At 37.3% G+C, this 12333-nt stretch overlaps 1 protein-coding gene and 1 non-coding gene across 2 annotated transcripts; one reads left to right on the plus strand and one right to left on the minus strand.

The window, feature by feature from the left end:
- Positions 1-7597: 7597 nt before the first annotated feature.
- On the plus strand, positions 7598-7700 carry LOC148788144 (U6 spliceosomal RNA). Its single transcript, XR_016065648.1, has one exon. It is a non-coding gene; the product is annotated as a U6 spliceosomal RNA (small nuclear RNA).
- Positions 7701-8458: 758 nt separating this feature from the next.
- Positions 8459-11537, minus strand: LOC105162282 (sugar transport protein 7). The gene is made up of 4 exons (XM_011080287.3): positions 11190-11537; positions 10774-11093; positions 9977-10603; positions 8459-9064 (listed from the first exon to the last, which is right to left on the minus strand). The coding sequence occupies exons 1-4, from the start codon at positions 11332-11334 to the stop codon at positions 8615-8617; spliced, it is 1542 nt and encodes a 513-aa protein (XP_011078589.1). The 5' UTR covers positions 11335-11537; the 3' UTR covers positions 8459-8614.
- Between the last annotated feature and the right edge of the window lie 796 nt (positions 11538-12333).

The following is a 12333-nucleotide window of genomic DNA, read 5'->3' on the forward strand; positions in this document are numbered from 1 at the left end:
TCCCAAGTCCCTCTCTGGGGCTGATAATATAGATAAAGTGTTTGTGATTATTTCTCACGGGGAGTCCAAAACGACAAATGATATTCTTCCATATAAACTTCCTCATCTCTGTTTCTGTGATACGGGAAAGTGGCTAGGCTTCCACCTACTTAGTAAAGTAGTCGATGGCTACTAGAAGAAATTTTCTTTAACTGGGAGCTGGGGGAAATGTCCCATGATATCTATTCCCCATTGTACTAAGGACACGATGACAATATGGTTGTGAGGGGTTCCGCAGGTTGGTATATGAAGGAGAAGTGCTTCTGGCATTTCTCACATTTGCTCACCAACTGTCGCGCGTCTTGCTTCATGGAAGGCCAAAAGTATCCTACCTACAATCCATGTCCCGTCATACGCTCCACAGCAACCACTGTGTATTTCTTTAAGAATATGCAATCCTTTTAGCTGGGATAAACACCAGAGTAGAGGGTGTGTGAAAAATTTCTTATAGAGGACCCCTCTTTGTAGTAGGAAATGAGAAGCTCGAGCCCTGAGTCTTGCTGTCTACCACTTATTATTTGGGAGGCATCTCTCTTTCAGCTATTGAATAACAGGTGTCATCCAATCTCTTGAGGAGGATATGGCTTGAATATAGATCAGAGATCTGGGTTAGGGAGGTATTATATAGTAATATGCCTCGTTCGCCAGTCTTCAAAAATACTAACCAACTTGGAGAGGCAATTCCTTTGACATTTTCTTTCCTTAGGATTTGAACAATCTGAAAGCTTTCAAAACCTGTCTTTAACTCCGTTATCTATTGTAGGTATTGTATCATATTTTTTTTCTTAGCTTCGTATGAGCCCACCACTTGTTTGACTATTAGCTGCGAATTTGAATAAGCTATTAAGTGTCTAGCTCCCACTTCATGCGCCATTCTGAGATCCATTACAAGTGTTTTTTATTCAGCCTCATTTTTGGAGACCCTAAACCCGAACTTGACAGCAAATTCTAGATCTTCCCTTGGGCTGAAGTGATGACTATGCCTGCACCACTACCTTCAATCGTGGATGATCATCTACACGCAATAGCTATTTTTCAACTTGAGGGGTGTTTCCTTCAAACGTCCCTGTTGTCTCGAAGATAAAGTCGGCTAAAGCTTGGGCCTTGATGGTAGTTAGGGATAGATAAGAGATATCATACTCACTTAGTTTTACCGCCCATTTTACCAATCGTCCTGATGTATCTGGCTTACCCAGTGTTTGCTTCAGAGGCAGATTAGTTTTTACTCCAATGGGATGTGAAAGATAATATGGGCGCAGTCATCTAGCAGTGATGACCAATGCGAGGGCCATTTTTACTATAGGGGTGTACCGAACAGAGCCTTTCGTATGAGGCGCGCTAGCTTAAGTCCTTTCCTGCATTTCTTTTATAATAGCAGCAGGATAAGCATAGCAAGAATTCCCTCCCGACTCTCAATGAGAATCGGAGTTTAGGTTTCTGGAGGTTCTAGGGAAACTTTACTAAAAAAAAGTGGGCCGAATGTATAAGGTAGTCTTAAGGAAGGGAAAAAGAAGGCCTTAATTGTCTATCCAAAGATCCGCCTGCCAAATGTGTGTCTTTAGGCGAATTAAGTGGGTGGAATTATCCCACTATGTCAATTTCAGTAAGGTAACTAGAAGGGGTGACCCTTCCGCTTCATTGACTGATTTGCTGATGCAATAGATTGTCATTTGTTTTCCATTATCTTCGCGAATGAGGATGGAGCTGATAGCTTGGGAGTGGCTGATAATTACACGTAAAAGGTATCCCTTGGAGATGGCTTCACCAGTAGAGAGAGTCTCACTAAATATCGGTTGAGCTCTTCAAAGGCATGTTGACATGCATTATTCCATTCAATTTTTTTTTCCTTCTGTAAGACTTTAGAAAAGTGTAAGCTCTTCTCTACTGATTTTGAGATAAAACGGCTGAGTGTTGCTACCCTCCTAGCTAGCCTTTATACTTCGTTAATATTGGAGGGCGCCTTCATGTCTAGAATGACTTTGATCTTGAGGGGGTTAACCTCAATCCCTCTTAGGGTGACCATAAATCCTAGAAAGTGTCCCCCTTTTACTCCAAATGTGCATTTTTTAGGATTGAGCTTTAGTTGGTAGTTTCTCAAAATAGAAAATATCTCTTCTAAGTTCGATACACGGTCCTTCGTATCCTTACTTTTCACTAGAATGTTGTCTACGTATACTTTGAAGTTCCTTCCAATTTGTGGACGAAATATCTTTTCTATCAAAAGTCGGTAGGTGGCCCCAATGTTCTTTAGGCCAAATGTCATGGTTAGGTAACAGAATGTTCTAGCAGACATGATAAAACTAACTCTTTTGCGATCTTTTGGGGCCAGTATTATTTGATGATATCCTTGAGATGCGTCCATCATGCTTAACAATCCACATCCTGTGTGGAATCCATCATGCTTAAAAATCCTTAGGGTATGGCTTGTTCAGGTCCCTGAAGTCAATGCACATTCTTCATTTTTCTTCTGATTTTGGTACTAATACAACATTGGATAGCCATCCGGGGAATTGTATTTTTTCATTGTGACCTGCCGCCAATAATTTTTCATCTTCAGCTTGGATTATTTTATCCTTTTTAGGCCCAAAGTGCCTCTTCTTTTGTTTTACCGACTTGATGTCGGGATCTATATTGAGATGGTGAGTTATGATATCAGGGTCGATCCCTTCTAAATGTTGAGGGGTCCATACAAAGATGTCTATGTTGCAATGTAAGCATTGAATTATTTTCTCACGTGTTGCATCCTCCATTTGAGAATCGATCCATGTAAATTTTTCTGGATCTCCAGGCACGAGCTCCACATTCATTAACTCCTCGATCGGTTGAACCTTGTGGGACGTCCCCTCACTTTCTTTGTCTTCTACAACCCCCTTCTCTCATTTTCTTGAGGGCGCCTCCTTAGGTACTTCGTCCCTATTTCTTTTTTGCCCTTTGCGCACAACCTCCACGTACACTTGCGAGATTGGAGGGGGTCTCCCTATACTTCTCCTACACCTCCAGGCGTAGGGAACTTGATTTTTATGTGAAAAGTGGAGATTAAAGTTTGAAAAGCGTTAGGGCCCGTTTGGTTGTGTTTTTATTTTTATTTTCAGTTTCCAACAATTGAAAATGTGTATAAATGCTTTATTGGTTTTTGTGCGAAAATTGAGAATATGTTTGGATTAGTTGTTTTCAAATATAGGTATATAGGTGTGAGAATGTTGAATATAGGTATATGTATTTTTTATGTGACATATGACCAAATTGATTGAACATGTAAAATTATAAAATAATCAAAGTGAGTCTTGCCATTTGAAACAATTTTAATTGATTTGAAACAAGAAAAGACATGTTGACAAGATAAGACAAGTATGACAAACCCATGTGACCTATAATTTCAAAAAATTGAGAATTAAAACAGAAATGCATTCTCAATGAAAATAGCTTGACCAAACAAAATCCCAACTACCCAAATAGTAAAAAGTGGAAAAAATCTCATTGAAAACACAACCAAACGGGCCCTTAAAGTTGGGCCTTTCCCAAAATAATGTTGTAGGCTGATGGGGTATCCATTACTAAATTTAACAGGCAAATCTTTCGAATGACGCCAGTACCTAGGGTCAATGGGAGTGAAACCATGCCCATAAGATGGACTACTTCGCCTGCAACCATATAAGGAGGTGTTCACTTTTTCTAAGGGGTGCCCCCTAGCTGCATCTGATTTGTACGCTTCCCTAAATAATATCTATAGAACTTCCCGAATCTATGAAAATATGTCCTACTTCATAGTTGGCTAGCAATGCCGTGATGACCAGAGCATCATTATGAGAGCTCTTGGGACGTGACGATTTAGCCCTTCTGAACAGGATGAGGGAAGTGTCCTCCATCGGCCCAACATCCCATATTTCTTTCATAGTTATACCGTGTGCCTGTCCAATTTCGGCCTTTCTAGCATGATGGGAGTCGTCTCCACTTTGACCCCCTGCGATCATTCGTATAACCTCTTTACCGGGGAGGATCACTAGCTTCAGCCTTCCCCCCAAAGTTACTTCTGTGTTCTTTGGTTGGTAAAGACTCGACACTGAAAATCTTTGTTTTCTTTCCTTTATCTATTTTTTGCTTTCGGTATGGTCCTATTCCTCGGGTCTTTTTCCAACAGATGTACTTCTGCAGATATCTATTTTGGATAAACCTTTCAATCTCATTCTTTAAATGTTGGCACTCTTTAGTGGTGTGACTTTAATCATTATGAAAACGATAGAATTTGTCGGATTTAGGATGTTGGGGCTGCTCTCTCCATGATCAGGAGCGAGCTAATAAGCCTTTCCCTTCGACTACATGAGCACTTGGGTGATAGGTACCGTCAAGGGTTGTATACTGCATTAACCCTTTGGAAGGGTGCCTTCTTATCCCGAAAATCAATGCGGTGCTTCTTGGAGGGGGCCTCCTCTTGAACTTCTTTCTTTTTTCCCCCATGATTCTCTTATAGAAAAAAATATTGAGTTTCATCTTTCGAAGCTTCCGACTACTACCGAACTGGGGCAAAAAGAGAGATTGAGACTCTTGAAAACTTCTTATCGCTCCCACGAACATTAATTGATTGAACCATTGTTGCGCGGCCTTGACGAAGGTGGTGAAAAAAACGCGACATTTGATTCCTTCTGTATACCTATGCAAAAGAGCTGCATTCTCAAAATGTGAGAGATGCTCTTGAGGATCAGTCATTCCATCATATTCAGCAATAGCGAGGTGTGGCAATTCGCTGGGGGTTCGTCCGTTATCACTATGTCCGTGAAGGGGATACCCTGCTACTTGTTTTCGGGGGGCCCTGCTATATGCTGTTGGATATCTTACAGACCTTTTTGGAGGTATTCCAGTTGTTAGCAATTGTCGGGTTATCTCCTGGGGAGCTGCTGGAGGGAGCACCTGTTTCTCCATCAATAGGGCGTGGGATACATGGATGTCTCCTTCAGGTAAGTCTTCTTCTACTCCTCCTTTGGGGATGCCGCTTCCATTGCGAGGGTTGAGCGGGCAGGAACCAGCACTTCCATTTGCTGCGGAATTGCTGTTGTGACCACCTGCTAAATTGCACCTAACAAAGCTGGAGAAGGCTCTCTTGAGGTGGTGTCCGAGGAAGTGCTTTGTCTTGGAGGATCAACCATACAGTCCGAAACTTTGGAAGGTGGTATTTGCGCAGGCAAGGTTGGGGTGGATCCTCCACCAATCGGGGTCAGGGAAGTTCCTGCAACAACCTACAAAGGTTGATTGTTGTTGGGTGTCTCCATGGCCTTTTGTTTGTTAGTGGGATTGCTGGGGTTTTTCATGGTAACTCACATCTTTAACTCAATTTTCCACAAATGGCACTAATTGATGCATGCGATTTTAGCACGGGTCCAACGATTTTGGATTTTGATGATGGTCTTGAGCTGAATGAGTAAAAGAACTTGAAAAGTAGGACCTACAAAATAACACTTTAGCACTACGACGCTCAAGTTAGTCCCAGAATTAGGATTAAGTAATTGTAAAAATATATCGTGATGAGAAATTGAGATAGAATTAATAAATTCGTGAGTGAAATATGGTTATAATGCTAGTAGATAGCTACAGCAAGAGCAGAGAAGCAATTTTTAGATTTTGAAAGGTGTCCCCATCGGGGAATGGTGCCTGTATTTATAGAGGGGGCGTCCCCCTCCATAGGGACTCTGGACGTTACCTGTATTTCCAGAAAAAGGGGCAAGATACCTATGGATAGGCACAATTTCGTCTTATCTTTAGTTGATTAGCACGTCTTTGCTTGGGAGAGAGCTCCTTTCTTGTGATGACTCTTATTCTGTAGGGATCCTTCTAGGTTAAGGAGTTCTGAGTCTTGGTGACGTTTCCATTCTCCTGGGTTGGGCTTTGAAGGCAGGTTTGGGGTCTGTCAAGCATTTTACTGGACTTGCCTCTTGGGCCGAGTCTGGTAATCCTCCAGTGGGCCGTCTCCATCATGAGCTGATGGGCTCAGCGTGGGCTTCATGTTCTCTCTTGGTCCAAGTGCTTTTGGGCCGTACATATCAACTATATATATTTATTAATTCTTACTCCACTTATTAAAAAAAATAATTAAAAATAATTTGGTGATGATTTAATGTGCAAGATACTAAAATATATTGCAAATAATAATTGTTCAAGGCATGAGGGGTATTTTTGTCCAATCAAAGAGATAAATATTACACGACGAATAGTTCAAGAGAGCAAATTATAATTTACCCTTTTTTCTATAATAGTATAAATTTATGTAATATAAATAATATTTATATTATTAAGATGATATTTACTAGCATCTCTATGATTGTTTATTCTTATAATATAAACTAGATGACCACATTATTTAATTAGTTTCTCAAGTGGAATAAAATTTTGTGGTCAAATTTGATATATTTGATTGCAGAAGGAATTTCTTTTTAAAATATTTTTCTTTATTTAAAAATTTATATTTAGAAGTATTCTTTCACATTTATTTCTAATATGAATATTGGGAAATTTATATTTTTCGTCCCATAATTTAGAATCTTTTTATTTTTTATTTTATTAGTTATGAAATTTCTATTTTTTTGTCCCCTAACCACTTTTACAAAAAATGAGCACGTGACATTAAGTGTCTTTATAGTTTTGGTTCAATTGATTACAATATTTTACCTTTGGTCCGATAATTTTTAAAAAATTAGAATTTTTATCTCATACACTTTAGGCCAAGTGGCCTTTTATATCAGATATCTAATAAAAAGTTGTCATAAGATAAAAAATGCTATTTTTTAAAAGTTGTAGAACCCAAAGTAATAATTCCGTAACCAACAAGAAAAGTGGAAAAACCTCTAAGTTATGGAAATTTTAGTTTATCAATACAACAACGCACTAATACTTTATATATTTATTAACATTTATATATGAAAAATATCATAAAGTTTAATTAGTTTTTATGTTGAATAAATTTGGTATTGCATTTGTCAAAATTTGGACTTTAGATGAGCTACATTCGGCGGAAATGGACTTATTCTTTTATTAAGAAATAAGGTTACTTTTGTGTATTTAAACTGAATTTTTAAAATATTTTATAAGTTTTTAAAAATATTCTCTAAGATATATAGCTATAATTAATTACATAAATTTTTTGAAAGAAATTAGAATTAGTTATCGGGATATGCACAGTTCAATAAATTGATCGAATTGTGTTGAAATATGAATTTCGAAGATTAAAATCCAAATTTCTTATATAAATTGGATAAAATTCGATTCTTTATTCCATTTGAAACTTTTGAAAATTTCAATTCTCGATTTATTTTTTATTTTAATTTTTAGTATCGAACTAAACTAAATACTGATTCTCTTATACCTAATACATTGTTTTTATTTTTTTTTCTTTTTCTTTATCAAAATTTGCTTAACCATGCATTAAATTGAATTTAACAAAAAATTCGTAAATTATCAAATCAAATAATTTGATTCGCTACACAACTTTCGTTTACCAAAATTTCTTCAATTGTACTGAATGCAAACCCCTACCTAACTATCAATTTAAGGACTAGCTACAAATATCTTGGTCCCTTTGGGGACATCCGATGAAATTGAAACGATACAGAGAAGATTAGTATGGTCCCTGCACAAGAATGACACGCATAAATCGAGCAATGGTACAAATATCTTCTCATTTTAAATTAAAAGAGGACTTATAGAAAAGAAAAGAAAAGAGAATAGAAGACATTTGAAGAAAGTGCTAGAAATTAAAAATGCGTTTCATGCGATAGGGTAAATTTTTCAGAGCCCATCATTGCCTACGTTCAACTACGAGGAAAATGAAATTTTGGTCCATTAAGTATAGAGTAACTACACTTTTAGTCTTGTGTTGATTTAGAAATCACAATAAAAAAAATGATACATCAATCCAAATCTCATCAAGAAAAGATAAATTTGACTAAAAATTGTCACACATCTTGCATGTGGCCTAATTAGTTTTGAGCTTTTTTAATTTTTTCGGCTACTTTTGCTGACATGGCATATAAAACATATGAAAAAAAAGGCAATTTTAGTCTTATATAACTGTAGGGGATGGCACATATAGTCTAAATGCAACTAAAGCAAAAATATCACATTTTTATTTTCAGTTTTTAGTAGAAAATAAGTGTTTTTAATTTTGTATAAATTTTTGTTTGAAATGAGAATAGATCTGAACTAGTTAATGAGATTGTGTTTTATATCGATAAATACGTATAAATGAACATGTTTTCACTTCAGTTACGGTTTCGAAAACTGAAAATTGAAAAAAAAAAGACAAACAAACAGGTCCTCGAATCAAAGGGTCACGTGCCAAGCATGTTTTAATTCCCGACGAATTTAGCATTTTCCAGCGACATCTAAACTAACTACGTTGATTTTTTTCTTAATTACAGTCCTCAATTCCAAATTTGAAATTAAAAAAGATAAATATTACTACCCACTGTAATTACAGGACCAAAATTACATTTTTCTGGTTTAGTCCTACATTACCATGGCATATTATTTCCTTAAAATCAGGTGCTATCAAGGTTGTCCTGAAACAACACACACATGTGTAGGAATTTCAAATGCATTCCCTAGTTTCATCAGCGTCTGCTTCTTCATACTCACGCACAATTCTCTTCCAGAACCAATGCTTCCGCCACAGGAGCACCATCTCCTCTAGAGGGACGCCCTTCGTCTCCGGCAAGAAGACGTACACGAAGACAGTCATGACGGCAATCCAGCCGGCGAAGAAAAGGAAGATCCCGAACTTTAAAGCACACAGCATCGAGAGGAAGGACTGAGCAATGATGAAAGTGAAGAGCAGATTCACAGCCACCGTTATGCTTTGGCCTGCAGAACGAGTTTCAAGCGGGAAGACTTCACTCGGCACTGTCCAGCCGAGGGGTCCCCATGACCATCCGAACGCTGCCACGAATAGACAGATCGTCGTTACAACGATGATCGAATACTCCCTCGACAGCTCTTTGTTGTTGCCAAATTTCAAGCCCAAGATTGCTGCAGCAATGATCTGTTTCAGGAAGAAAAATTCTATACTAAGCTTCTTCTTTATGAGAAGTTGCTAGGGTGTTTGGATAAATTTATAGGTAATATGCAGTTTTTGTCCTGTATGTATGGTGGCGTGGTATTTTTGGTCCTGTTGGAATTCAGTTTTGCAAATCGACCCAATAACTAAAAAAAATTTGTTCATTAATGACGATAAAATTGATTGGAATTTGCCAATTTTTGCACTTGTCACGAATAAATTGGGGATCATGGTAAATAATGATTTCCAATCGGACCAAAAATACCTCCATCCATACTTATAGGTTAGAATCCTTAATTTATTTGGGTCACATGCACGTTAATCTTATTCTATACAAGCTCTTAAAGTGTTTGGATAAAATAAGCTTATAGAGATTATAAGATCCAGGAATGACAATTTATAATTAATATGATCAAGGTTATAACTGTTTGTTAAAATTTTAAATAAATGAGTTGGGAACTTCTTACTATTTCAAAAAGAGTTTGAAAGCTCTTAACATTTTATTCTTGGATCTTATAAATTTCTTCTTTAAATTTTAAACTATTTCAATATCTTATATGTTTTCAAACATTTGTAAGACTTTGAAAAGCGTATAAGTTCACCCAAACACCCTCACTTATTCAGATATATAGTATAAGGGTTTATGTTACTTGGGAATAATTAGAACAACACCCCTTCGATTATGGTAAAATCGCAAAAATTGTCCCTTATATTTTAAATAATTACACAGATATCCTAATTGGTTATGTTCTCATTATAGTAAGGGTCCCTCATGGTAATGAAAACTTCGTTGGCATGGGGTGGTTGTTCAATTATTCGAACAGTCTTGGTGGTTTATGTAATTTTTAATAACAATCTAAAGAGCACGTAGATTAACAAAAGTAGCAAATATTTTACCTGGCACACAATCATTTGAATGCCTCCACTAATGAGCAAAACTCGTCGACCCCATCTATCAACCGCGGCCATCGACACTAGTGTTGATGTAGCAAGCACGGCTCCAGTCAAAGCAGACGAGTACAAAGAAGCGTTCCCCTTAAACCCCATACTCTGAAAAAGTACCGGCGCATAAAACAATATAGAGTTTATGCCCGTCAAGATTTGGAACATCGGCATGAAGATCGCCATGACGAGCTCAGGCCGTCTCCGCCTCCTCAGAATGTTGCGAAATGGATGCTGGATTTCGTTTGCCTGCTTACTCGCGTCGACTATGTCTTCAAACTCTGCATCGACGTTTTTAGTCCCCCTGATATTTTCCAGCACTTCTCTGCCTTGTCGTTCCAGCCCGCGTTCTATTAGGCTATTTGGCGTCTCTGGAAGGAGCACACCTCCAATAGTCATAAGGAAAGCAGGAGCTGCAGCTAGGCCAAGAGAGAGCCTCCATCCCCAAGGATGGATTCTATCTGTTCCAGAGTTGATCATGTTTGCTGTGAAGATTCCTAGTGTTGTTGCTAATTGGAACAACATGTTAAGCCCTCCTCTCAGCTTCGCCGGTGCCATTTCTGACAGGTACAACGGAACTGCCTTCAAGTGTGAAGATAGACTTAGATATAGGCCGGGGCATACACTCACAAAGTTCGTTTGTTATTATGAATTTGAATTCCGAAGTGTAAATCCATGAATCCAAACACAACCTTAATTCATTCTGTTCAACCTAACTTATTATAGAAATTATTTTGTTCAAGTAGGCGTACCTGATTCCCAAAGCCAATGCCAACGCCAAGCATGATACGTCCTAATAAAAGCATACCAAGGTTGGCAGCAGAGGCGTTGAGAGCAGCCCCGATTAGAAAACTCATCCCGCCACAGATTATGCTTGCACGACGGCCGTGTTTCCTCGTGACAGGGGATGCCACCAGAGAAGCTGCCAAACCGGCTAGATACAACGACGAGGTGAATGCTGCAAGGCCTTGATTGTTGTACTTGCAGTAGTTGTTCTCTTGCTCTCGGCCCTTGTCCACATAAACCGTGTGGAAGAACTTGCTGAGGAATTCGTCCATCGACGTCACCCCTCCTGTTGAGAATCAGTAAACGAAAAAAGCCCTCATCAATTATGATTGGAATAAACTATAAATTCCTTCACGATTATGATCATAAAAATGGAGCAGACCTGAAATTCCAACATCATAGCCAAAGAGTGATCCTCCAACAGCAGCAACTATACATGTGATTATAACATAAGGTGTGACTCTTCCTTGGTACTGCTCAGCTCTTTCTTTGGCTACATAGCCAGGAGCAAGAGGCCCTCCTGCCATTTTTTCCACTTCTCACAAACACACAGTACACACAGTGCAGAGAGAGAAAGAGAGAGAGAATGTTTCACACTTTATTATCAGAGTTTCCTAATCAAAGGTGCAAGAGCTGTGAGTTGTTAGAAGACAAGAAAGTGAATAGGCAAATGCCAACCACCATTCTTGGCCCAAACCTATTATTGCTATCAAAGTAGTTTTACCAGTAACAAATCTTGTATCATACTTGCGTGTTACATACTGACATCATGCTCATGCATGTATTGTGTACCGCCATATATAATTTTAAATTATAATTTAATTTAATTATACGAACGTGTAGCAATGACTCATTGATATTAATATATAACTCAAAAGTATGATACAAGATTCACTCGAATTTACTACACTATTCATGGAAACACTAGTACATGAAAAATTTCGGAAAAATTTCAATTTAATTGAATTTAAACAACCATATCCCGATTTATATTTGTTGTATTGTCAAGTATAATTATAATATATTTATTATATAATTGATTCTTTTAATTGAAAATCGAATTTTAACTGTAATTCTTTCTAGATTCTATGAAATTAGATTATACTACAATTAATTAATTTAATACATGTGTCAAGCTTGCATAAATGTTATTAATAGAGATGGTCCAAATAAATAAATAAAATTTATTAGGGATGGTAATAAATCGAACACTGCTAGACCTGTTTTTGAATTTTAAAAGTAGCAAAAGTATTATTTTCTTAACATATGAAAAAACTATTATTAAATAAATATAATTAATTGCTTGATCTTTTAGGTTGCCAAACCTCCACTTAATATACTAAATGATTACATTAATGAAATGTATAAAAAAAATTAGAACGTTTTATAACATGTCCCATCCACTTATGGTGAAGTTGGCAATAATATAATTATAAAAAAAAAAGAAAATGATCAAAATACCCCAAATTCTGAAGGTATTTAAAGGATCCACGTATATTTATCCGGGTCAAATTAATCTGAATTTA

This window comes from Sesamum indicum, linkage group LG5, assembly GCF_026168435.1.
Source record: "Sesamum indicum cultivar Baizhima isolate 11 linkage group LG5, ASM2616843v1, whole genome shotgun sequence".
NCBI lineage: Eukaryota > Viridiplantae > Streptophyta > Magnoliopsida > Lamiales > Pedaliaceae > Sesamum > Sesamum indicum.

Bases quoted from the DNA above. Each gene is read 5' to 3' on its own strand.
- LOC105162282 (XM_011080287.3), bottom strand. From the start codon at position 11,334: ATGGCAGGAGGGCCTCTTGCTCCTGGCTATGTAGCCAAAGAAAGAGCT. The intron at 10,604-10,773 runs GTACGCCTACTT...TCACACTTGAAG, and splicing joins GCATTGGCTTTGGGAATCAG to GCAGTTCCGTTGTACCTGTC. The intron at 9,065-9,976 runs GTAAAATATTTG...TTCCTGAAACAG, and splicing joins TTCAAATGATTGTGTGCCAG to ATCATTGCTGCAGCAATCTT.